This window comes from Monodelphis domestica, chromosome 1 (genome assembly GCF_027887165.1).
Source record: "Monodelphis domestica isolate mMonDom1 chromosome 1, mMonDom1.pri, whole genome shotgun sequence".
NCBI lineage: Eukaryota > Metazoa > Chordata > Mammalia > Didelphimorphia > Didelphidae > Monodelphis > Monodelphis domestica.
Genome location: NC_077227.1, coordinates 83,503,822 through 83,530,083, shown reverse-complemented (window position 1 = coordinate 83,530,083; position 26,262 = coordinate 83,503,822). Strand labels below are relative to the sequence as shown.

Below are 26,262 nucleotides of genomic sequence, written 5' to 3'. Positions count from 1 at the left end.
ATATCCTCAAAACCAAGGCTCCTTTAATAGACTAGGGAAAACCCCATCCCTCTTAACTTATCCTCCATTCTTTCCTGTCTTCCCCAATAAACCCTTGCTTGAGAAAAGAGAGAAAAGAGTATCTTCTCTAAATCTCATAGTTCACATGGAGTGAACTAAGGAAGAAGGGGGAGGGGAAGCTGAGGCTTCTGAAGAGGGAGGTTAAGGGAGGAGGGTAGGAAAACCTCTGATCCATTAGTCATCCAGTATTGATCAATAGACACCCTCAGAGTATCTCTCTATTACATGGCTCTGTTACCTACTAAACAGTGTGACCTTGGTTAAACTAGACTACCTCTTTGGGACTCAGTTTCCTCATTTGTAAATTGAGGAAAGGGAAGGGTTGGTCTAGATCCAAGGTGTCAAACATGCAGCCCATGACACTCCTGAGTGGACCCAAACCAGATTAAACTATAATTCCTATATGATTTTAAGGCATTGATATAGTAGTAAAAAAAAAAAGGAATACATAAACATGGATGGTTATCTAAGTTTATTTGAAGCCTTCAGGGATTCTCATATATGATTTAGTGACTCTGTTTCCATTTGAGTTTGACATCACTGGTTTATGAACTAAGACTCCTTCTAGCTCTTAATTTGTCACCCTGTGATTGTGTTTCTAATTTCCAAGGCTAAAAAGGTAGGTTCCTAAGGCTCACAGAAGCTAACTGACTTAACCAAGGTCACAGAACTAGCCAGTTAATGTTGTAACCAAGACCAAAATCCAAGTCTCTTTGATTCCTAGATTGGTGTTGTTTCAGCTACATAATATTGTCTACTAGCACAGAATTTGTCATTTTTATAAGTATATTCTATAATTTTTTTAATTCTGCCCAAACTTTGTATCCTACCATAGTTTTTAATGTAACCAATAATTAGGTCTCTAGTTTCACTCCACTTTCAAGTTCTATAGTGATTAAAGAGTTGGAATGTTAATAGAAATAAAGAACACTAAAAAGATAACCTGAAACCAACTTCAAAATAAGACAGCTTCCTTTTTTGTCTTCTTTGTCCAACAAAAACTGCTGTTTAATCAGCTGCAAAAATAGAATCAAGTGTGTGACATCTGGTGATTTTGGTTAATGCAGCCTGGTGTTGCTAGTGTGACATTTTGTCACCTGCCCTTGGTCTGCTATTTTTAAATTGTTCCTGTCAGCTATCTTCTAAATGTACTGTAAAATATAAGCCTTTGAGAGCTAGAAAATATACTTGGTAAAATGAGCTTGTGGACATTCTACAATGTGCCCTACTTTCCAACTATATAGTACCCACAATTGGGAGGTTTGGGGGAAGAACAAATTTTCATAAGATTAATGATGCCAAAAATATGGAGGATCAAGTATACTTTTTAATTTTTACTAATATAAATGCATACATTAAATGAGGTTAGTCATGGAAAGTGTTGACTATTCAAATTGTATTCCAGGTCACAGAGATCTTAATACTAAAGTCATTTTTTCTAAAAATCGAAAGAGAAGTGGTTTTTTTTTAATTTAAAAAAATGAATATGATGCCACTTTATAGTGTTACGATGGGACATGAAATTTACTAACACTCCTCCACTTCTCTCCTCTCCTCAAAGTAGAAATGTATCTAGCCAATGTATCCTCCTGGTGCCAATACATATTCCTGAAAAGGCTGTCTATAAAGTGACTTTTTCTATACCAAATCTGATTTTCATCTGAATCATCCATTTAGAACTGTCCCTAGAGCTAAGGGTCATTTAGTCCCACCTCTCATTTTACAGAAGAAAAAACTGAAATCCTGAGGAGAGTGGCCTGCCTACCTTACTCAGGTAACAAGAGTCAAAGCCAGGATCTGAAAGCATGTTCACTGACTCTGGGAGTGTTATGGGCCATATCTATCATTGTGCCCCATGCCTCAGGGATTTTGACTGTAAATTTGGAGCTAAATCTTCTCTATTATCAAAACATGTAAGAACTGATCCAAAGAATTTTAAATCATTCTGACAGAAAGATGGTAATTTTTCTGAGACAAATAATAGTCAAAATATCCAATTGCATACAGTTATTTTAAATATTTAGTCTATTAACCAATAGGTGGATAGAGTGTCAGGCCTGGAGTCAGGAAGACTCAATGTCCTCAGTTCAAATCTGGCCTGAGATGCTGCCTAACTGTGTGGTCCTGGACAAGTCACACTTAACCCCATTTGCCTCAATTTCTCCTCTGTAAAATGAGCTGGAGAAGGACATATCAAACTACTCCAATATCTTTGCCAAAAAAACTTCAAATGGGATCACAAAGAGTTAGCCATGATTGAAAATGACTCAACAACTAGTAAGGCCACTAGGTGATGCAATGGACAGAATGAAAGGCCTGGAATCGAGAAGACTCGCTTTACTATGTTTAAATCTAGCCTTAGATACTTCCTAGCTGTGTGACCCTGATCAAGGACCTGGTTTATCCTCAGTTTCTCAACTGCAAGATGAGCTGGAGAAGGAAATGGCAAACTACTCTAGCATTTTTTCAAGAAAATGTTAAACAGGGTCATGAACAGTCAGACATGACTGAAATGACTAACCACACATGTGGCAAAAGAAAGGGAGGGAGGGAGGAAGGAAGTTAGGAAGGAAGGAAGTTAGGAAGGAAGGAAGGAAGGAAGGAAGGAAGGAAGGAAGGAAGGAAGGAAGGAAGGAAGGAAGGAAGGAAGGAAGGAAGGAAGAGATGGATTAAGCTGAAGCCAGTGTGTTGGGAAAAAAAATAGACTGGTTTCTATCCATAGCCTTTCCCCAAGATTATGTTGCAGGACTGCCTACAGCTTTTTGTTAGCTCAGATTATGAACCCTTGGAAGTCTGTGGCAATGGTTGGCTTTTAGGCATGAATAGAATAATGAGGAAGAGACAGAGACAAAGAGAGAGACAGAGAGAGACAGAGAGAGAGAGAGAGACAGACAGACAGAGAGAGAGCAGGGGGGGGGGGAACAGACACTCAACAGAACCTTTGATTGAATCTAACAGTAAACAAACAAATGGGCCAATCTATATTGCATATCTAGTAGAAGGGAGCTCTTTCACAGAAGCACAAGGCCAAGGGAACCACAAAGGTTCTGTAAAGCAAACCTGCCAATGTGTCACCACTGGTGGCTTGATTTGTCCAGTTCCAGAATGGCCCATTTTTATATATTTAATTTCTGCATAAAGAGGTATGCTATTATAACCACAAAAAGATTATTCTTATCTCCTCTCCCCAAATCTCTAGCTACAATTTCACTGAGTTTTTGTTCAAATGTACTTAAGAGACTTTTAATGGGTAAATTTACCAGAATAGCTAATGTTTCCCTGGCTGTTTCAGTACATAGATTACATTCTAAAAACAAATCTATCAGTATTGATTCTCCACACACATCTGCTCCTTTCATTTTGCTAATCTCAGTTTCATGGTTTTCTGGTCATAATAAAGTCAAAGAAAATTTAGCCAGAAAAAACAGTGCCCATTTATGATAGGTGAAGGAACTCGATTAGAGCCACAGTCCTGGGCCATTTGGTTTGGTTTCTATAGGATTTGTCTTATTTTTGCTGTTTTAAACTCACAATTTAGAGACGTGATAGAGGCAAAAATCAAAAGGGAAAACAGTATGAGGAGAACACAGCTTATACTTGCAATAAGAAACCTCCTACAACAGTCAGATGATTAGTCCTTGAGGGGAGCAAGGCAGAAGCCTCAGAGAATCACCTTTTCCTGGCACATGTTACTGCTGGCAGGGAATATGCTACTCACTATTCTTCTTTATATATTCTGCCCAGATCTCTTAGTCCTCATTATCACTACCAACTCTAGGTGGCAAGGTCAAAAATAAAGTTCTGTCCTTTGGAGGAGATGTTCCCTTGCCATTGGGTAGTAGAAAAGACCATGGTTAGGCAGCTTGACAGAATGAAGGGAAAGCACTAGTAATGGACCCAGGAGATCTGGGTTTAAATTCCAATTCTCCCAACTACTAGTCATTTGACCTTGAAAAAGTTTATGTTCATCTCTACGGGACTTGAGTTCCTCTTCTGTAAAACGAAGGGGATTAGAAAAGCCCCTTATGGTGCTTTTAGCTCCCAATAGTGATTCTATAAATGGTGTACTCTACATGAAAATACTTTGTAAAATATATAACATCACAATAGTCTATGAGAAAAAAGGCCTAACACTGGAGTCAAAAGACATGGATTTAAGATCTAACTCTGTTACTACCTATGTGGTTTGGGGTACTATTTGGGATTCAATTTACTCATCTGTAAAATAGAGGGCATACATTCCAATTGACAAATGGTCAAAGGATAGGAACAAGTAGTTTCCAGATGAAGAAATCAAAGTTATCAATAATTAGATGAAAAAATGTTCCAAACCACTCTTGATTAGGGAAATGCAAATTAAAACTGGGGTACCACCTCACACCTATCAGACTGGCCAATATGACAGTAGAGACAAGTGGAGGGGATGTGCCAAATTTAGGACAGTAATGCATTGTTGTTCCACCATTGTTGGTGGAATTGTGAAGTGATCCAACCATTCTGGAGACTGATTTGGAACCATGCCCCCAAAGGGCTGTAAAACAATGCCTACCCTTTAATCCTGTAAAACCACTACTTGGTCTATATCCCAAAGAGATTTTAAAAAAGGAGAAAGGAGATATATACTTGTACAAAAATATTCGGAGCAGTCCTTTTTGTGGTAACAAAGAATTGGAAATTTAGGGAATGTCCCTCAATTGGGGAATGGCTGAACAAACTGTGGTATATGATAGTGATGGAATACTATTGGGCTGTTAAAAATGATGAATGAATGATCTCAGAAAAAGCTGGAAAGACCTACAAGAACTGATGCAGAATGAAATGAGAACCAGAACACTGTACCCAGTAACATCAATCTTGTGTTATGATCAACTGTGAAAGTCTTAGCTGTTCTCAGCAATACAATGATCCAGGACAATTCTCAAGGACTTATGTCAAAGAATGCTATCCACCTCCCAAGAAAGATCCACTGGAGTTGGAATGCAGATCAAAGCATACTATTTTTTTAATTTAGTCTATTTGGATTTTATTTGGGAGTTTTGGTTTTATATGTGCATTCTCTTAAAACAATGAACAATCTGAAAATGTGTTTTGCATGATAATATATGTATAGATCAGAACAAACTGCTTACCATCTTTGGGAAGAGGTAGGAAGTGGGTAACAACTTGAATCATATAACCCCAGAAAATTTATGTTAAAAATTGTTATTACATGTAACTGGTAAAATAAAATAACTTAATATTAAGAATAAAATAGAGGGAACAGAATAACTTCTAAGGTTGTTTGTAGCTCCAAACTGATGATTCTACATGTGAACCAGCATTGATCATCATTAATAATAAAAGTATTGGAGTGAAGGAACTAGTATTATTGGTTCACTTCCCTTTCATTTCAGTCATCACAAACCAGACGGAGAAAACCCAACCTCGCCTATGTAGATCTCTTATAGCTGTGAGGGAAAGTTACCTTTACCTTAGTTCAAAAAGCTAGAACAAGATAAACCCCTCTTTAACAACATCTCTGTCCTTGAAAAATATTTCAGTAGAATGTAAGTTACTTGACAAGAAGTGGTTTTCCATTTTGTTTTTGTAGCCTTATGTTAAGTACATAGAAAATACTTAAATACTTGTTGGCTAGATATCTTCATCATTTTGCTGTTTCCCTCTAAAACATATTGCCTTGTCTTGTGTACTCACTATCTCTCTCTCATGGGCACACATGCATGCATGCACGCATGCACAAACACACACACACACCAGGTACAAAGTATTGGTATTCATATGATAGCCAAAAATTCTCAGCTATTTTTCTTATATCTCTGTATGAAATGGGACAGTTTTTTCCTATTCAGAATCAAAATTGATTTGACTAACGGTAGTTGTGCATTATATTTTCTCAAAAATGTTACCACAAATAATAGTCTTGTAAAGGAGTATTTAAAAGTTGAGCTATGGTTTCAAAGTTGATATGGTGACCTAAGAATTGGGATACAACAGCTGTTAAAACTTATTTATGCCATCCACAGCTTTGTTCCCATATTCCCTTCATGCTTCCTGGTCTCTTTTGCCATATTTTAAAAAAGTTAAAATATACATTTCTATTGTGAAATAGGAAATGGGATTACTCTGAGATGTCACTGTCAACTCACTATTCTTACCTGAAGTCCAATTGAAGTATTTATACTATAACAAGCTGACATTTTGAATTCTATTGTCTTATTCTTCACACTATTCAGGAAAACAATTTTGGGAAGCCAATATGACTTTTTTCAGGGTCCAGATGTATGATTTCATTAGTCTGAAGAACACCCAGTTCCTCAGAGTTACCTGCTGCTAAGGATACAGATGCAATTGCCCTCAGTCTAAAAGAGTCACCTGGGTACCTAAGGGTTTTAGTAATGTTAACTAGGGCCAATCAGCCTCTATATGTCAGAAGCAGGCTATGACTTTCCCCTACAATCAAGACACTAGATGTTCTCTCTATATGCTGCCTCTCTAAATGAGAATAATTTTCTGCACCACATTGGTACATATGGTAGTATCTTCAAAAGATAAACATTTCCGGAAAAGCACCATCTTTCTATGACAAATGTAAAATTTGAAGCTTGAAATCTGTTAGCTTCAAATTAGGATCCATTTCAGAACATTATAAATGGCAGGGATTCTGAAGATCACCTATTTTAACCCATCCAAATTTATACATAGAGGCCAAGGGAGGCAAAGTTACATCAAATAAACAGCCCAAATGAAACTAGAGTCCAGAGTCTCCTACCCCATCCATTTGTTCTTTGGATATCATACTTTCTTGACTGAGTTCTCAAAATTTTATGGATAAGGGACAGCTAGGTTGCTCAGTGGATAGAGCACCACACCTGAAGTCAGAAGGATCTGGGTTCAAATATGGTCTCAGACTTCCTATCTATGTGACCCTGGGTAAGTCACTTAACCCTGTTTGTCCAGCCCTTATCCTTTTCTCTTAAAGTTGTTACTAACATAGGAAGTAAGGGCTTAAAAAATGTTTATGGATGTAGCTACTAAGTCACAAACTGAAGAGAATCACTTTGGAGCAACTCAGATTTATGGGGATATCGGTTCAATTTAGGTTACCACTATAGAAAATCACACTACATAATCCAAGTCTCATGATAAGTACTTATGTTTCAGAAGACAAATGACTCATGAAGCACCAGAAAAAGGTATCCAGAGCATTGGCACAATTCAGGGTTTGAGTTTCAGAGATTCTGGGGAAGAGATGCCTCATTTTCCCCATTACAGTATAAGTTCACTGAGGGCTGAGATTGTGTTTTATTAGATGTAAGATTCCTGTCCTCCCCAACACACACACACACACACACACACACACACACACACACACACACACAGAGACTTAAACATAGAAGGTTCTTATCTGCATTTATTAATAAGTTTTCCATCTCCTAAGTATACTGTGCCCCTACTCCCTGTGTGAATGACTACAGAAAAGCCCATTAATTACTTACACACACATATACACACACACCCCATGATAGATCATTTATGCCATTCCTGATCTCTGCTTTCAGTTAAGAAACATCTAAAACTGTAATTATAATAGTATAAACATCAATCATATGATATATATGTGAAGTGCTTTGTAAACGTTAACGTGCCATAGAAATGGTAGCTCTTAATTATATTAATGTGCTCTTCTCAATTCTTGGATTTTCCAGGATAGAAATGGGAATTAAAAAGAAGAATTTGGCCAAACCACAAAAGTGTTGGTGCAAGACACTAGTCACTTGGATATCAAAATCATTTGCACTTTTGCTGTGGCCTGGGGAGCAACAACCATAGAAGCACATGGGAAGGTTCTGGGAGACAAAACTTGACTTTGTAAAAGGCTCTTGATAGCCAGATCTCTCAGTTGAGCAGGCTTGCAGAGAAGTGATCTCATATTGCCAAGAATAATGGAGAAACTTGTGCAAAATGAAGACAAACTATGAAGATGGATTATCACAGCACAGACAACAGCAAGTCTCCCCTGTGCACTGGCAAATACACATGAACATATACACAATCCCTAACTTTTCCCTTCAATCAACACTGCCTTAATGCCTGCTACATCAATATGGTTAATAATGATACTCTGGATAATTATCTCCAAAATTATAGCCTGGGAAGACTTAGGTTCATTTTACTGTGGGATGGAAAAAAGGGGGGTGCAACAAATAGGGGCCAAGTATTTTAGAAAGAAAGGAGCAGAGAGGCCTGCAGCTATTTATGGAATAGCTCAGCCCAAGAAACCTGGCTGTGAGAATTATGGCACAATGACGAACAGTTTTAATAATAGTGATTATTTAAGGCAAATTATACATCTGAGGCTAAATCACGTCTTTAATATCTTAGTACTTAGGGGGGAGAAGACTGACATAAGGGATAACTTTCAACTTCTTGAAGAGAATATCCTCAATTCTCTTTCCTACATGGCCTGACAACTGTGTTCTTTCGACTGGGAATTGGGAAATATATAGGATATTCTTTACAACGATAATGTGAAGACTCAGTTCCATGGGTGGTCCTCAAAAAATCAGGTCCTTTACTTTAGAGTAAAAAATCTTGCTTTGGACCCGGTTAGAAGAAGATGGATTTATATGATATCTCCAGAAGAGGAAAGTGTGTGCAAAAGATGGACACTTCTTTTAATTCAGGGATTTTAAACTTACAGTCCATGGATAGATTTCAGGGAGCTTGTGAACTTAGATGGACAGGAAAAAAAATCTTTACTTTCACTCATTCTGGTTTCCTTTGTCATCCTCCATATTTTATTTCATATATTAAAAATATCATTTTAAGAATGGCTTCACCAGACTACTAGAGGGGTCCAGGAGCCAAAAAGGATTAATAAGCTGGATCCAATTAAAAATGTGCTTACCCTACGGTTCTCCATTGTTCAGGTGCTCCAATTGACTATGAAGAAGGTGTCACATATATAACCACTATTAAAACATTTAAATAAATTTGGGCTACAAATGGACTTTAAGAGGCCATGAAGTCTCTGTCCTTGTATTTAGGAAAAGTTGGCCTAAGCATATCTCTACTGGTTTTAAAGATCTTCAGAGAATTAAGTACTGATGTTTCAGACCCTTCAGGGACAGCAATCTTCTTTACCATTTTTGGTCAGACCTACAATTTCATTAACATGAGAAACTTTTCAATGAAGAAATTCCCTCTACTAAGGCAGATAAGTAAGTAAGTGTTTTTGCAACTCCTAGTCTTAGCTTAGAATTGTATGAGAATACTGCCTTGCTTGGAATCAAACACCCACTATATGTGGGAAGTAGTTCTTGAAACCCAGATTTTCCTCACTATAAGGCACATTCTCTATCCACCAAGTCATGCTACCTTTCACATACTCTTCATGAATTTAAGTCATTTTTTTCTTTTATCAGTGAAGGTAGACAATATCTAATTACCATCTTCTATGTAACTATTTTTCAGAGAGTGGAAAACATTTTTTTCTGTTATAAGATGAAACCTTTTTCCCATAAAGTTGTTTCAAGTTGTCTATGGAGATTACTTTCAACTAGGTAATGGTGTCTGACAAACACACTGGACATGTTAGTCCAGAAATGACAACACAAGACTAGAAGCTACATTCCCTCAGCTCTATTATTTTGGACTATCTTGGGTAAATCATTTTAAGTGGAGATCTTACCAATAACCAACAGATTTTCAAGAGGAATTTGAGAATTAATAAAATAGTCAACCTTGATTATCTTGTACAGCTGAACCAGAATTTTATGAAGAAAAAAGGAATCAATTTAAAATACATTCATGGCAATTTATGAGTAGCAAAATCATAGCAATTATTTTTTAAAAGCTGATTTTCATTTAAAACACCAAGCAAGGAATGGACGTATGAATATTCCTAACCTGCAAAATGATTCCTCCACATAATATCAGCGAAACTCATTGGTGGGCCACTGGGAGGGTAGTGTTTACCTTTCAGAGGCTCATGATCAGTCCTTATCATATCCATTAAAGAGTTCTCCAAAGAGTGCAAGTTAAATGTGTCATAGGGCCTATTCCGGTCCTAGAAACAGAAACACAAAACAAAAACAGTATATGATAAAAATGACTTCATAAAACATACACTGTATACTTTGCTTCCTAATCCCAATTAAATATATGAAAATATGCAATGCACTAATTAGAAGCAAGGACTTCTACTTGACAACACATTTTTAAGCCTAGTCAGATTATTCTTGAGTGCTTGAGAATAAGACCATAGAGATTCTCTTTGAGATAGTCTTTAACTTGCATGTTTCACTCATTCAGACAGTTAAACTGCTAAAAACATCTTCTCACTTCGTTAACTCCCTGGGCTTTTCCTTTTTCTTCCTTTGCTTGCCATCCCATGGCACTAATAGGCAACAAAACACCTGACTAGGACAATTACCACCAACATAAGGAAGAAGTATAGGGAGAAATGGCAGTATCACAATCTTCAAACTGGACTTCTTTCCCCAGACAAACAAAAGTTGGCCATGTTAACAAGGATACATTGTTAAATCCATTGTTAAAAAATTAAAATTAAGTAGCAAAACTTGATTCTGAGGGGAAAAAAACCTGTTTTATTCATTCCTAATCATTTTTGGAAATGATGGCTTTTCATGTAGGATCATAGGTTTTGGAGTCCAAAGAGAAGTTAAGGCTCATCTTGTCCAATCCCCTCATTTTAGAGGCAGGTGAACCAAAGAACCATAGGGATGAAGTGACATATATCCAAAGCAGTCGACTTCAACTTTAACAAATAAAAAAGGCTATACCCAGGGTATGGTTTTCATAATGATTTCTGGGATCATTAAAAAAAATAAACAATAGATATATGATTCAGAAATATAGTCATACTTGTAGATATTTTTAAGGGGGAAGGGCTGAAGCAAGATAATTAAGTTCTCTAAAATTGTTCTCAGAAAGAAGTGTTATATTTGAATAATATAGAGATATATGGCATTTCCAAACACTTGGCCCTATGTGAGGAGCAAAAATAAATTTGGTATAGTGAGTAAGGCACTGGACTTGAAAAGATAGGTCTGGGTTCAAATTCTGCCTTGGACCCTTACTGGCTGGATGTCCTCATATGGGACAGCCTCTTAACATCCCAGTGCTTCAGTTTCCTCACTGGTAGGGCGAGGGGTTGTATTTGATGGCTTCTGAGCTTTCTTCCAGCTCTATAACTACAACCCCATAATCCTCCAAGAACATTTTTTGATATATGAGAGACATCCATATAAACCATAAGACTTGGCTTCTATATTAATATACAAAAGAGCACTGATCTAAGAGAAACTCTTAGGTGTTTTGAACTGTTGAAAATGTCAGGCTTATGGGGACATCAGATTTTTAGAAGTGTGTGTGCAAAGACAATGTCCCTTTTTCTTATACAAAGCATGACAACTGCCTAGGTGAGTTGAGCAAGAAATAGTTGGCCAATGCCTCTGGCACTGTAGTTGTTTTTAGGCTAAGTCCAAGAGAGAATTTGAAAATACTTTCTTCTGGCTACTCAGATCTCTCTGGAATACTCACAGAGAGACACAGAATACTACATTTTAATCATTTAAAGGGCCCTTCTATTTCTGGTGGTGGTAAGGTTTGGAGGAGAAGAGAAGGGAGAGGTTGCATAAATGTGGTATCATCAGTGTAGAATACTCTGAGTGTATAAACTTCCACTGAAGCAAACATAAAATTCATCTGAAAACTTGCCTTAAAAAGTAGTCTGGGGATGATAAATGTCTAGGTGACTTGTTTAATATTGCACAAAGCTATCAAAGGCAGGACTTGAACTTGTCACTTTCTGACTCCAAGGTTGTCCCACTATCTATCTTATATATTAACTCCAAGTCCTTCATTTTACAGATAGGAAAAATAAGGTCTAGAGAGATTAAAATAAAGTCACATGGCAAATAAATGGCCAACTCAAGACTGGATTTCAGAGGGGCAGCTAGGTGACTTCATGGCCTAGAGATGAGAGATCTTCAAATTGGTTCTCAGACACTTAGCTATGTCACCAGGGGCAAGACACTTTCCCCCCAATTGCCTGGCCCTTACTACTCTCCTCTGCCTTGGAGCCAATACTTAGCATAGATTCTAAAACAGAAAGTAAAGGGTTTAAAAGAAATATTGTATTTCAATTCTTTTAATTATAGATCCAAAGTTCTTTTGGCTGTACAGTGTTATACGTGTTCACTGGCAAAAGCAGAAGTAGGATAGCTTTCAGATAAGAGAGGCAATGGCTAAAGCAGGCAATGGAGTAATACAATGGAGAACAATATGTTTCCAGGACAAGACATGAAAGCAAATATGAAAAGATCTACAAGAGTTGTACAAATAGAGGTGAGGGAGAAGCTGTTTGGTCTTACAGATAATTCTTCAAAGGGGAAATGGAGTATCTGCACACTGATTTCAAGGATGTAAAAAAAGTATATTTATACAGTTTTAAAGATCAGAAGATTATAGTATTCATTTATGATTACAGAAGTGTTGACACACAAGCTTATTTTTTATTACAAGTTTTATGAAATATGGAATAGAAAGTGTTAGAGACAGTAAAAGTTGTCCCATGAATTCAGATATTTCTTAATGTCCCTTGGTAACAATTACTAAAAGCTGGCAGACCAAGTGTTTTTTTCTGACAATAATGCCTCTCATTTGTTCCTGCATTCCCTCCCACCCCCCAATCAGGAAGAAAATGTTTTCTTCACTCTCCTCTTGTTCTATACAAAGTTAACAAAGTTTAGTCATGCCTTCTCCAAGTTTCAAATTAGGGCACACAACTATTACTTAAGAATGTCACAATTTCCAGAAATTCTTTCTTATTGATCCCAACATATATTATTATATCTTTTGGGGGGACAAGGAAGTAATAGGAAAGGGGGAGTTGTAATCAGGAAGCATAATGACAGCCTATTAGTTGAACTGAGAAGCTTTTTGCAGGTTCTTTTTCCTAATTCTATGGGCCCCACTGCAACCTCAGTGGCACCAAGGGCATGAGGGGATTTTGAACTCTTGGGGACAGGGGAAGGGAAGAGGAAGAAGCAGCTAGGAGAAGGACAAAGCCCATCAATTCCCTGAATCTTAAAAGAAGAAAAAGATGTCAACAGATTGAAATAAGGCAGGCAGGCATGCATCTTGGGCAAGAGGAATAGTTAACAGTCCAGTTTGGCTGGATCGTAGAGTACAAGGAAGTAGAATGAAATTAAGCTGGGAATGAAGGTCAAAAAATTTACAAAAGCCTTTAAATGTCAAATTAAGTAGTTGGTATTCCTCCTAGAAGCTGCCTGTTACAGTATGAACAGCACTAGATATTTGAATTCGGAAGACCTGGGGTTCAAATTCAGGCAAGTTGGAGCAGCTAGTGGATAGAGTCAGGTCTAGAGATGGAAGGCCCTGGGTTAAAATGTGGCCTCAGACACTTCCTACTTGTCTGACCCTGGGCAAGTCACTTAACCCCAACTGCCTAGTCCTTTCTGCTCTTCTTCCTTGGAACCAATACTTAGTATTGATTCTAAGGCAAATGGTAGAGATTTTATCAGGTAAGTCACTTCCCTCATCTATAAAATAAAAAGGATGAATGAGATGATCTCTTGGATCTCATCTCAATCTAAATCTGTCACCGGAGGATTTTGAGATAGGGAATGAAGTGGCCCTTGTGCATCAGAAGGAATATTTTATCAGCTGTGCAGAATGGAATAGACAGAGAGGACTCATTGAGAGGCTATTACAATATTACAGCTCAAGCCCTCATTTGCCTGGGGTGGTTGAGCACAGATGACTCCTACAAGGAGTACATAAGCATGTTGAATCTGTTGCCCTATGGACTTCTCCAGGCTCACTAGCATTCTAAACAGCTGAGGTTGCCAAAAATATGTGTGTTATTATATAGAGAGAATATGGTAAGAACCTAAAAGTATAAGACAATTCATTTAGTCCAAAATGTGAGCATTATATGTTGGTAGAAGGCAATTCACTTCTAATTCCAAGCCTCTTGTTGGATAAACTGGCCTGATTAAACTGTAGAAAGGCAGATTTCAGTTCAATATGCAGAAAAACTTCCTAACAATTAGAGGTATTGAAAAATGGAGTTTCCCAATGATCAAAGTTTTTAAGGAGAGACTATGTGACTACCTTTTCAGGATGTTAGAGAGGCTGTTGTTTTTTTTTAATACTTTTGTGCTTGGACTAGATGGCCATAAAGGCTCATTCCAACTCTGAAATTCTCTGATCTCTCTCTATATCCCTGAAAGGAACAGAACCGAGATGGGAACAGATGCCAAATGAAACAAGTAAAGTCCTAGAATGGCAGGTTGGGGCTTTCAAGCCCACTTCTATTAAGGGCTGGTTGTATAAACACAGCTGTGTCAAGTGTATGTATCATAATCCATGATCCACCCAATCTCTCTTCAATGGGAAAAAATGAACCTGGGCTCAAATTTCATCTTTGATGCTTATTACCTGTGTGATTCTGTGAGCAATTTGACGTCCCCTCTGGCCTCAACTTACCCAATTGTAAATGCAAAAAGCAGACTAGATGGCATTTGAGATGCCTTACAATTCTAAATATATGTTCCTATGACCCCACTGCCAGCTCTCCTAGTATAGTCCTCCAGAAATTCCTATCATGAAAGGTCATCTAACCCAAGCTGCCTTATTTTCTGATAGGGCAACTGGAGTAAATAATAGTAATCAACAACAGTCATTGTCAGACCTCCCCAATTCCATTCTAATTTCAACATATTTCCTGGAAGCTAATATTTAGTTCCCTCTCATTGTCATAGACGTTTAACTAGTTTGGAGGTACAGTTACAATATCCTAGAAAGATGACCTTGTAAGGGGCATGTTAAGCTAGGAGAGAAGGGAAGTAGTCCTGGAGAGAGCATGGTCCTTTCAAAGCAGAGAACAATATGCTAGCAACAATCTTGGGAAGGTAGAGCAGATAGGATACTAAAGTTGCCCCTAGGAGTTGGGTAGGATTCCAAACCCAACTTTGCTGCTTTGCCTATGACCAGCCTCGCACCTGGTGGCCTGAAAGTTAAGGAAAGCCAGAGAAGCTTCTGTAACAGATTTGGTATACTTTGATGTGTACTCATTTGGAACAAGCAAATCTCTAGAGTTTTGCAATACCAATTCTTATTAGCTTTGCCTAATACACAACATATGAAACATAGGATATGAGAAGAGCATGATGTGGAATTTGTAAAAGGTTCTTAACTGAACAAATTTCAGTCCTTGGAGAGATTTATTAAAATTAATTCTAGTCATGCCTAGTCCATTTCTATTTGCCACATACTATTTGTCCATTTTGTTTTACAAGTAGTAAATTTTTCTGACATAACTGAATGACTTAAAAAGACAACATAAGGTTACAATTAAGGAAACTGTAGTCAAACAGTCCTCCTACTCCAACTGATTTTCATTGTGATACCACAATTAATTACTCATTATTAAAACAAAGCAATTAGTTTTCATTTAACAGCCTATGTTAGAACTGTCCACTAACTTTGAAGTCTCTCATATTCTATTAGCCTATAGAGAAGGAAGAGGAGGAGCTGAAATCATCTCTTTTCAAAAACAGACCAGGAAGTTTCTCAGAACTTTTATCAAAAAAATTAAGTGATTGCATCTTATTCTCTAACCTTTGTATATGAGCACCAAAACAGCCTAAGTCTTTATGGAGTGAATCAGAAGAAGCCATGCTTAATACTATGTTATCTTAGAATGTCAGAGACCAAACAAGAACTTCGAGATCTAAGGAATCGGTTCCAGAGCTAGAAAGGACTCTTGGAGTTCACCTAATATAATCCTCCACCACCTCGCTTCAAAAATGAGGAAATTCTGGCCCAGAAAGGTTGAGTTATTTGTCCCAGATCACACAAGGTATAGAATTTTGGGTTATTCAAACCCAGGTCCTTTGATTCCAGAGCAGTATTCTTTTCCATATAATGTATAATCAACCCTCTCATTTTAAAGAGAGGGATGCCAAAGTCCTAAGAAACCAAGTGATTTATTTGCTTGTGCCAGATAGCTACTTAAATGGCAGAACAAAAACCTTTCTGATTTCTTTTTTCAAGTAACTTGAAATCCTCTAGACTCTATCGCCCTCTTTTCTTCAACCTTTTTATCATCCCTTCTCCCACCTAACTCTATTCCTGAGACATAGCCCTTCCTTCCCATACAAGTTGGCATCTCCCAAACCTATAACCTCACTATAATATGTTATACTCAGCTAGCTGTTTATTGTCTCAAAAAAGGAGGCCATAACCATGGGGTTCTCAACCTTTGAGTATGAGGAACCATTTTTAAAGTAAAAAAACCCATTCATTATTGTCCATATCATATCTGAACTTACTACACTGACTAAATATGAAACCAGAAGCTACTATGAATTTAGTAGTATTTTCAAATGCATTTATGATTTGTCTACATATGCTTGAAGAATATTAATATGTGCAACATTGCTTTTTCTATAGAAGTTGTTTCCTTATTTATGGTTCTATAGATTCCTAGAAGCCTGTAGTCAAAAAGTTAGGGAATAAGAACTTTGGCATCTACATGGTATTTGCTGGTACTCTCAATATCTGCCTTCTCCTGCTATTCCCCAGCAGTATAGCAGACCCATCTGCTAACAGACCGATCTTCTCTCTAAAAGAGGCATCAGAGAAAAAGATGGAATTGTATATAGAACATTACTGGATATATCACTAGATTTGACATTCAAAGATGAGCTCAAAAACTGACACTGTCACTAAATATATGACCTTGAACAACTTACTAAATCTGTTGGAGCTTCAGTTTCTTCATCTGCAAAACAGATCATGTACTTCACAGGGTTGGTCTATAGAAAGTGGCTTGTAAACCACAGAATGCCACAGAAATATGAATGATTATTACTCAGGCTTTCTAACTCGGCCATAGAAGCCAATACACCTTCATTTCCTCTCTCTGAGACTAAAAATAGATAGAGCAGCCCAATCAGTCTGATACCATTGTAGCAAAAGGTTAATTTGGGATCAAACAATTATTGGCAACTATCTGCAAAGGCACTTGAGAAAATGGGAAAGTCCCTGCCCTCGTGGAGCTTACAGGGTGAAGAGCAAGCTGACATAAATATAGACAGACTCAGCAAATAACTTGTTATTAGATCCAAAATTGCTACAGGGGGATCTGAGCAGGAAAGTAGTTTAAATGATGAGGTTATGGGAGTAAGGAATAGAGGTACAGAAGAGAAATGTAGCATTTGAGTTGAACATCAATAGATAAGAAAAGTCATTCCTGATATAGAATACACACAGCATGAACAAAAGTAGAGGGGTAGAAACGCACAGAGTTTGTTCATGGAATAGGTAATATGTGGTATGGGCAGTAAGTTAGTAGGCAAGAATAGTATAAACACAGCACAAGGTAGGTATTTGGCTGAAAATATAATAGTAAAGACCTGTCGGGAGGCTCAAAATTAAGTTGAATAGGTTTGAAGAAAGGTGGCAACTTTTAAAGAAAGGGCCCAGAGGAAAATAAGTATTAGAAGGAAAGGGGTATTTTGTCTTTACCACATGATCCTTTAAATATCAAAAAACATAATGTCGACATCCTACCCTTTCCAGTGTTCTCTTTTCCAGATTCAATTTCTCCAGACTTCTCAGATCTCATCTGGCATGGTTTCCAATCTCTCTGCCCATATACTGATTGCCCACTGGCTTCATTCCAGCCCATCAATGGTTTTCCCAAAATGTGGCACCTAGATCTCAACTGAAGGAAATATTCTAGATGTAGTCTGCATAAGGCAGATCACAGAAGGACTATCACCTTTTTTCACTCTGCACACTACACCAAATCCACCTGAGGGTAGCTTAGCTTTTTTGGCTATTACGTCAGAGAGTCTCAAATCTCAATTCTGATCAACATTTAACCACTCTGACACCATTTCCTCATCTATAAAATATGGATAGACCAGTATTGTCTGTATTCAAAGTCATAACTAGTTATTTTGATTCCTCATCTATAAAATATGGATAATATCGGGAATACTTCAAGGCCACAACTAGTCATTTTGACCCCCAAAGCCAGCTTCACAAAAATATCCAGGACAAAAAAGAAGTACTTTCTGCTATTTAAAAAGTTAAGAATGGAAATATATTCAGGTATGGAAGTATTGGGTAAGAAGAAATCCTAAGAAACAAAGCCCTGTGGAGGGATGCCATCTGGCAGTTTCCTATTTTAAAAAATTTTTCTTGCTAACTATGTGCAGAGCTCAATTATTTCTATCCTGCTGAAAGGAATAAAAGTACTGCCAATGTTCTCTAAATGATGGTGCCCTGGGACAAAACCCCAAGTTGCTCTGTTCTAGTTATGGCTCTGTCTATTCCTCATAGTTATGAGACTCAAATGGCAACATGTATATAAAGTGGTTTAAAGTTGAAATAACTATACAAAGTCTGCTATTGCTGTGTCCCATGGCTGACTCATTTTGATCTTACAATACTCTAAACTCCTAGATAATTTTCTATACCAACATCTTCTGTTTAGTCACCTTTCTCCATCAAGACTTGCAAAAGTGATTTTTTTCAATCTAACTGTAAATTGTATGTTTACCTCTGATACTAACTTTTAAAAAAATTAGATATGCCCCATTGTTTTAATGTGTATCTTTTATGAATCTTGATTCTACAAGCTTTTAGTTATCCTTCCTACTTTTATGTGATCTACAGATCAATTAGTATATGCCATCTAAAATACAGATCAACACAAATGGATGAGTTCCACACTGTGTGGAGCACAACAAATACATATAAGAACAAGGGTCTTTCTCATTCGTGAAACTTCACCTTCCTTATCCTGGCATTTACAGATTAGAAAAAATGGGAGACTTCAAAAAAGGTCAGTGAAATTTCCATGATCAAATATCTGGCTAGTGTCAGAGCCAGAAATGAATGCCCCATCTCTTTACAAGAACTCTAGCATTCTGCAATAACACAATTGGCATCCTTGCCTCTTTCTTTCATTGCTCTTGATTTGAACCTCTCCTTTGCACTGATCACTCTAATTTGTAGGGGTTAAGTATAATTCCAATATCTTCATCTAGTTTTTTCAGGACCAGAGAACTGTCCCTACCTTTCCTCACATTATTACTGATACCTAGAATGAGTTCTTTCCCCTACCTACAGTCCCTCTTCCCAACACCTACTGCACTCTTGCCTATCTTTTACAATCTCTGATCCCCTCCTTAGTTGTTAATAACTTCCCCATCAAGTCTCAGATAATAGAGGAACAAAGGATTATAGATTTTTAGCTACTTGAGAGCTCTAGAGACCAGCCTGCTCATATTACAGATAAGGAAACAGTCTTAGGGAGGTTAAATAACTTAACCTGGGGTCATCCGGTTAGTGAAAAGCAGAGGTGCAATTTGAGCACTCAGTCTTCTAGCCACACGATACCTAATGCATTTATGTAATATTGTGTATCACTGTCATCAGTATTTGAATGCCTTACTGAAAGCTCCATGAGGACAGCAATTGCATCTTAGCTAAACTTGCCATCTTTCTCCAAGTCCTAATGCAGTGCTCTGAATATATTAAGTGCTCTATAAACATTTGTATGAAATATTTCAATTCAGTATGACTTTTTGCTCTTAGGAAACATTTAGTAGATGTTAGCCAAATTGAATCTTAAACATTGTTTTAGACAACTACGCCATGTGAACAGGTTACTAACTAATGAAACTCTGAAGGACCAAATGGCATAAATGGTTGATAAATCTTTGACAAGTTGGCATGAAATTGGTTCTTAGTATGCCAAGAAATTACTCAATATACACATCATGTTCTCAGTAGCAGGCAAACATTTTATTTAATTATTATACAAAGGCCAATGCATAGGTAGTTCCTGGCCTTTTTTTCTATGGGATGATTATTAATATTCATGTTTTGCTACCATTATTGTGTCCTATTTTCTCCACTAAAGGTTCTTTGCAGAGTTTTTAAATTTTAAAAGTTATTTTCAGGAAAAGTGACACTAAATGAAAGTCTTGTCAAAACATATAGATGGACAAGTAGGTTGACTCAGCTTCTACTAATGAATTTATATATAGTAACAATTATTCTTTGAAAAACATCCTCATGTCAGACAAGTCAGGCCAACAGCCCAATACTGACTCTGGCAACCAAACAAAGGGAAATTCAGTAGCATGGTACAAAACTGTCCAGGATCATCCATCACAAACCATTAAGAATGCCTCCTCAAAAGTCCTAGATTTCTGTAAAACCAATATAAAGATATAGCATTTGTAAAATTTATCTCAAATTTTTATTAACCTTCTTTACATTTTCAACTAGAACTATCTGTGGTGATTGAGTTTCATGAATTTATTATACACTGTTTCAAGGAATATTTGCTTTGATTCAATTCAGACCATTACTAAGCACCAAGGATATGCAGTATATAGTAATAGAGCTACAAAGATGAAATGCCTGCCTTCAATGAGCTTGTAATCTAGCATACAAGATACATAAATAAATGTCAAAGAAAACCATACTAATTGGATATTATGAAAAATTTGAGGTGAGAAATATCACTTAGATGCCACTTGGGGTCAGGATAACCAGAAGGAGGGTTTTTTTTAATTATTATCCAAGCATTTAATGTCTCATTCATCTCTTCACAGTCCTTTTTATTACATCAATGTCCCTATTTTTAGTGTTTTAAGCTTATATTTTTAAATACATTCTGAGAAAACCCACCAAATTAAAGATCTTTGATTAGAGGAGACAGCTGACACATGAAGGTTTAGCTATAAGTTGTATGGGAAGACCCAGAAGTTCTAAGAGTACAAGAGATCATTTGGGTACCTCCATTGGGCAAATAAGGTCTGGAGGAAATAGCATCAAGGTAGATGGTTAAGACCTAAGTGGTGGTGAGGCCTCAGAGTCCTCTATCTTACTAAAAGGATTATAATAGGTGATTGGTGGCAGGATTAATTACTGGAAAATCCCAGCAGCAACCAGTGGGTAATAGGGAGTGAACCCGAGGGATCAAATGGTATGGGGATTTTAGATTTCCTCTTTCAGGAGTGGAGATTATTGGAGAACAATACCAGTCAAAAAAAGATGATTGAGGAGAAGAAAAAAGAATCTCTACTGACATACATATATTAAACCCTAAGCCAGGATCCAAATCTAGGTAACCTCACTTCAGATCCAATGCTCTTTTTTACTGTGCCATACTGTTCATTGAAAACCTAGTTTATTTCCAGAATTGAGAATGTTTAGCTTTTACATTAACACAACTAGCATAAGAAAGGAATCTGTCAATCTGCTAAAAAAAAAAATCTTTGCAGCAATTATCTTAAGTGTCTGATATCCAGGATATATATAGAATACAAATGTGTGACATCAAAAATCATGGCTACATGGTCAGGTGATCAAAATATGTGAATTAATAGTTCATGAAAGAATTGCAAATGTAATATTAAAAAAAAAAGATGCTCCAAGTCATTAATAGTAAGACAAATGCACATTGAAACAACTGACAGCAAAGGTCATACCTAGCAAATTGGCAAAGGTGATAAAAGATGGGAATAGTTGATACTGGACGGGTGGAGGTAATGAATGAATTTAGTTTTTATATTTCAATATAATGGAATATTATTGTGACAGGAAAAGATGAACATAAAAAATATAGGAATGCATGAGAAGACTTATATGTACTGATGCAAAGTGAAGTAACCAAATCCAGAAAAACATTACAGAAAATGACTATGATAATGTAAATGTCAAGAAGTCAACTGAAACTGAATGTGAGGGCATTGGATATGATATCCAATGTCCTTTCCAATTCTAAAATCATCATGCAATGAAATTATGACTAAACTAGAGGCCCCCAATAGTAACAGTTAACATTTAGATAGTACTTTATTGTAAAAAATTTTGCATATGTTTTCATTTTTACCAATGAAGAATATTAATCTCCATTTTATAAATGAGGAAATTGAAGCTAAAAGAGCTTAAGTGGCTCATCCAGGGTCACACCACTAATAAATATCCAAAGCAGCATTTTAACTCAGCTCATCTTGATTCCAATGTACCTCTTTTTTCTTTGCAGAGGTGGTAGAATTATGGGAGTAGGTGTTGCTTAGTTTTTTTTTAATTATTTCCCCCTGCCTTCTTAATTTTTGTTCTTGTTGTAATACATTCTTTGAGTGGCAAGGAAAGAAAAACATATCAGGAAAAGTAGGTAAGATAAAAACAAAAGATAAACAAAATTTTGAGAATATTATTTCCTTATATAATTGAGGCTAGAAATTATTTTCTGTTATTGAACATAAAAGAATTTCTCCCTAGTACTAGAAAAGTAAGCTCCTAGAGGATAATTTATTTTTGTCTTTGTTACCCTAAGTACAAGTACCCAGGACACAAAGTAGGCATTCAACACATCTGTTGAAAGGAACTGAGTGGGACAAGTACAATGAAAAACTTGGTTAGGTTCTGTTGAAAGGGCTTAAATGTCTAGCTAGGTAGAGTACATTTTGACTATATACATATACTAGAGGCTTAACATTTTTGTCTTTTCAAGAGAGGCAGAATGGCAAAGAAGTTAGTAAACTACTCACTTTGGAAATAAAACCTGACTTCAAGATCTGCCTTTCACCTAGGCTAGCTATATGACCCTAAACAAACCCCTTAATTTCTTAGTGCCTCCATTCAATTCTCTAGGATTGATGCAGGGCAGGTGATTAGGAAATGGAGTCTTCCATGCTAGTTCAGGTCTACCCTCCCCTCACCCCCAAAAAAAGTCTGTTTAAGATGTTGAAGAGATGTCCCTGAATGACTACAATGTTTTATCACACATATTGCAACACATGGTCAATTATATGTTCCTAATGAATTAAGAGCCCATTTCCATTTAAATGAACTTAACAAATATTTTAATGCCTACTTTGGGCAAGATACTGAGCTATTTATTCCATTATTCAATTCCTTCTGTCCCTATTTTTCTTCTTGGAAATTCCTAGATATGCCTGGAGCTTTTTAACTCCAAACTTATGTGACAGTGAAGATCCTAGCTAAGGGCTGAGTACATGCAGGTTAGAAAGATTCCTTGCTACCAAATCCTTATACCAATAAGTTACAAGCTGTTCACAGGCAGCATAGTAGGTAAGAATGCTAGGCTTTGGCTGCCAGGAAGGCTTGAGTTCAAATCCCAATTCAGACACTTAGCTATGTAACCCTCAGTAAGTCATGACACCTGTCTCAGTTTTACCATCTGCAAAATGGGGATGATGATGATAATAATAATAATAATAATACAGCACGACCTCACAGGGTTGTTAAAAAAATTAAGTAACATATGTTCAATGCTTCACAAACCTTAAAATTCTACATAAATGCAACCTAGTATTATTAATGTTATTGTTACTTGGGTCCCACTTGCCTACTCTAATGGATTTATGATTTCATCAATGCACTGTCTCTAACTATCAATATCATAACTCAACCAGGCCTGCCTATTCTTTTCAGTTCTTATACATATCTTCTTATTAATCCAACATGAGAAAGCCACCAAACATACCTTGGTCCTCCCTTGTATTGCCTTGACATTGAGTAGATACCAATAGAACATGGAGGTTTTGCTTATTGATTACCTGGTCTCTTCTTGACTACAGTTTCTCCTTTTCTTCATGTATTTCTGATAATAACTCCTTATACTGATTCTCCATGTTAAGCCATTGCCCTTTGAATAATGGATTTCAATTCATCAGAGATCATTGCATTGCATAAGTAGGCCACACAAACCAACCAAAATTATAATGCTGTTTAAAATGAGTCTTTGTTTAAGGAAGAAGTTTAGAGTCCTTAAAAGAACTTTGTAAATTTCCCTAAAGCCAATCCAACCTGTTCTTCTGTTAAATCCTAGGTCCAATTAATAATATGGAAATAGGTCTTGATCAATGACACATGTAAAATCCAGTGGAATTGCATGTCAGCTATGGGAGGGGGTTGGGAGAGGGGAAGGAAAGAACATGAATCTTGTAACCATGGAAAAATATTCTAAATTAATTAATTAAACAAAATTTCCCAAAACTTGAAAAAAAATAAACCCTAGGTCCAGTTCATTGTCCATTCTCAGTATTTGTATAGAATATGTGTACAGTTGGATGAGTTTTATGGGCTGTCCCTCCAACTTTCTAGCATTATCTGGACTAAAGACCCTCCTTATCCAATGAGTTTCTTTTTGCCACATGTAGATGGTTAAGACAAACTCTTAAGTGATGATGGATATTATTTAGGAAGCTCTGCAGTGTTCCAAGGCTTGATTCAATTTGCTCAATGTTATCTGCAAAGATGTATCTGGCAAAGTATACTATTTATAACAAAGGTTGTTAACCTGGGATCTACAGATGCCTTGAGGATCTATAAATAGATTTCAGGAGATCTGTGAACTTGGAGAGGAGGAGGTAGGGGAAATGATATTTGTATTTTCATTAACTTCTAACTGGAATTTAGTTATTTCCTTGAATTATTTAAAAACCTTATTCTGGGAAGGGGTCCACAGGCTTTGCCAAATGGCCAAAGGGGCTCATGATACAAAAAGAAGTTAAGAACCCTTGCTCTAAAAGAAATCCTGTGTATGTCTGTATAGGATACTGAACATGCTCTGGGATGGCAGCAAACATACAAGTAAGCATCTTCCCGTTTAACACTTCACTTAATACATAAAATGTTGAACTCAGTTACATTTCCTAAGGAATCTTTTATGATTTTACCACATGCACAATAGACAGCTTATTGAAGGAAAGACTTTATGAATTTAAACTTAGTCTACTCCAGCTGTTTTTCTTGTCTATTTTATCCAGTGAAATTCAGTTTCCTCATATGGCATATCTAAGACTATGGCATTACCATCCAAATATAAGAATTATATTATCATTTATAGTGAAGTTTGTTTTTAAAATATCTTTATAGGTCCTTTTTATTGGGGGGGGGGGTGCATTTATTGTCCTTATGGTTCCATTTTTAAATGCCAGGGGAGGAGTGATTTTGTTTTCTTTAAATTTTTTCCTCCACTGCTCCTCACTCTTTAATGGGGTAATGCTAGTCATAATCTTTTAATATCCTCCAATTTTGTGAACATCTTTTCTCCTTTACAAATTTTCTTTTTGGCTGCCATATCTATGTAGTTGGCAAAACTAAGCATTTATTGGCTGAGGCATTTTCTGGAATTTTTGAGATCTTTAGGGCAATTGATTTGCATCCATTAAACTTCCTGTGAAATTAATACCATTTCTACAGGTGTGTGATTCTCCATCCACTTTCCATCCTTCCATAGTATGTTTTGATAGGTTAGTCTAAAAATTGTTTTAACTGGATTCTTATCTTTTTCTCATTTGTATTTCTTTTTTTGTTGTTATATTTCTATCTTTGCTCTAACAAGTCAATAGTCTACCAAGCAGATGATTTGAGAAGAACATCAGTAATAAGTAATTTCTTATCTGTTAAAAAGCAAAAAATTTCAGTTACTGTTATGTTATTTTGTGCTAATAATGTATAGTACCTTCTAATTCTTTTCTTCAATAATTTTGACACGAGTATATGAGTCTTCCATACTCTGTGCCCTGGCATTTCTTTGGAGCTGTGGTCTGGATCACTATAGGCTTCAGAAAGCTTTCCTAGCTCACAATTACTACAGTGCTTCCAAGATGGCACACCAAAAAAAACCCTAGGAATCCTTGTAAGAAGGTACATAGCCTCAAGGACCCCATTGTGGAGGAAAAGCCCTAAAAGAGAGATTTTTCACAAAGTATTTGAAATAACTTTTGAGATCTGAAAAATCATCCAGTGTGTGAGTTCTTCAAGGTTTGCCCCAATTCAGGTCACAGACTATAAGTTGATCACTATAGCAGTACATTGCCACCATAGAAGTTTATGTACACATTTCTATATAGTTGCTATTGAGAAGGAATTCCACAGGAACTCAATTCTGTAACTTCTTGAGTTATTTCTCTGGAGGTAACACCTTATTGCTGGCCTTCACACATAGAGAGACAGCAACCCAAATGGAATATTTCATGGTTCCCCCAATAGTAGTGAATCTGAATCTACAGCCTCATTTCCAAGCCCTCTTTATGGGCAAATCATTCATCTTCAAGAAGTCTAGCTGGGTTTGAGGATATAGTA

General features: G+C 36.7%; 1 protein-coding gene across 18 annotated transcripts in view; it reads right to left on the bottom strand.

Annotated features, from left to right (window-relative positions):
- Positions 1 to 26,262, bottom strand: part of CPEB3 (cytoplasmic polyadenylation element binding protein 3) — a 226,383-nt gene that overhangs the window by 124,951 nt on the left and 75,170 nt on the right. For 11 of the 18 annotated variants that reach the window (XM_007478808.3, XM_016422704.2, XM_016422730.2 and 8 more), the window contains one exon: positions 9,970 to 10,129. In XM_007478808.3, coding sequence (XP_007478870.1) covers positions 9,970 to 10,129 — 160 coding nt within the window. The remainder of the gene's footprint in view (positions 1 to 9,969; positions 10,130 to 26,262) is intronic. The other 7 variants (XM_056802558.1, XM_056802535.1, XM_056802542.1 and 4 more) reach the window with 1 other exon arrangement.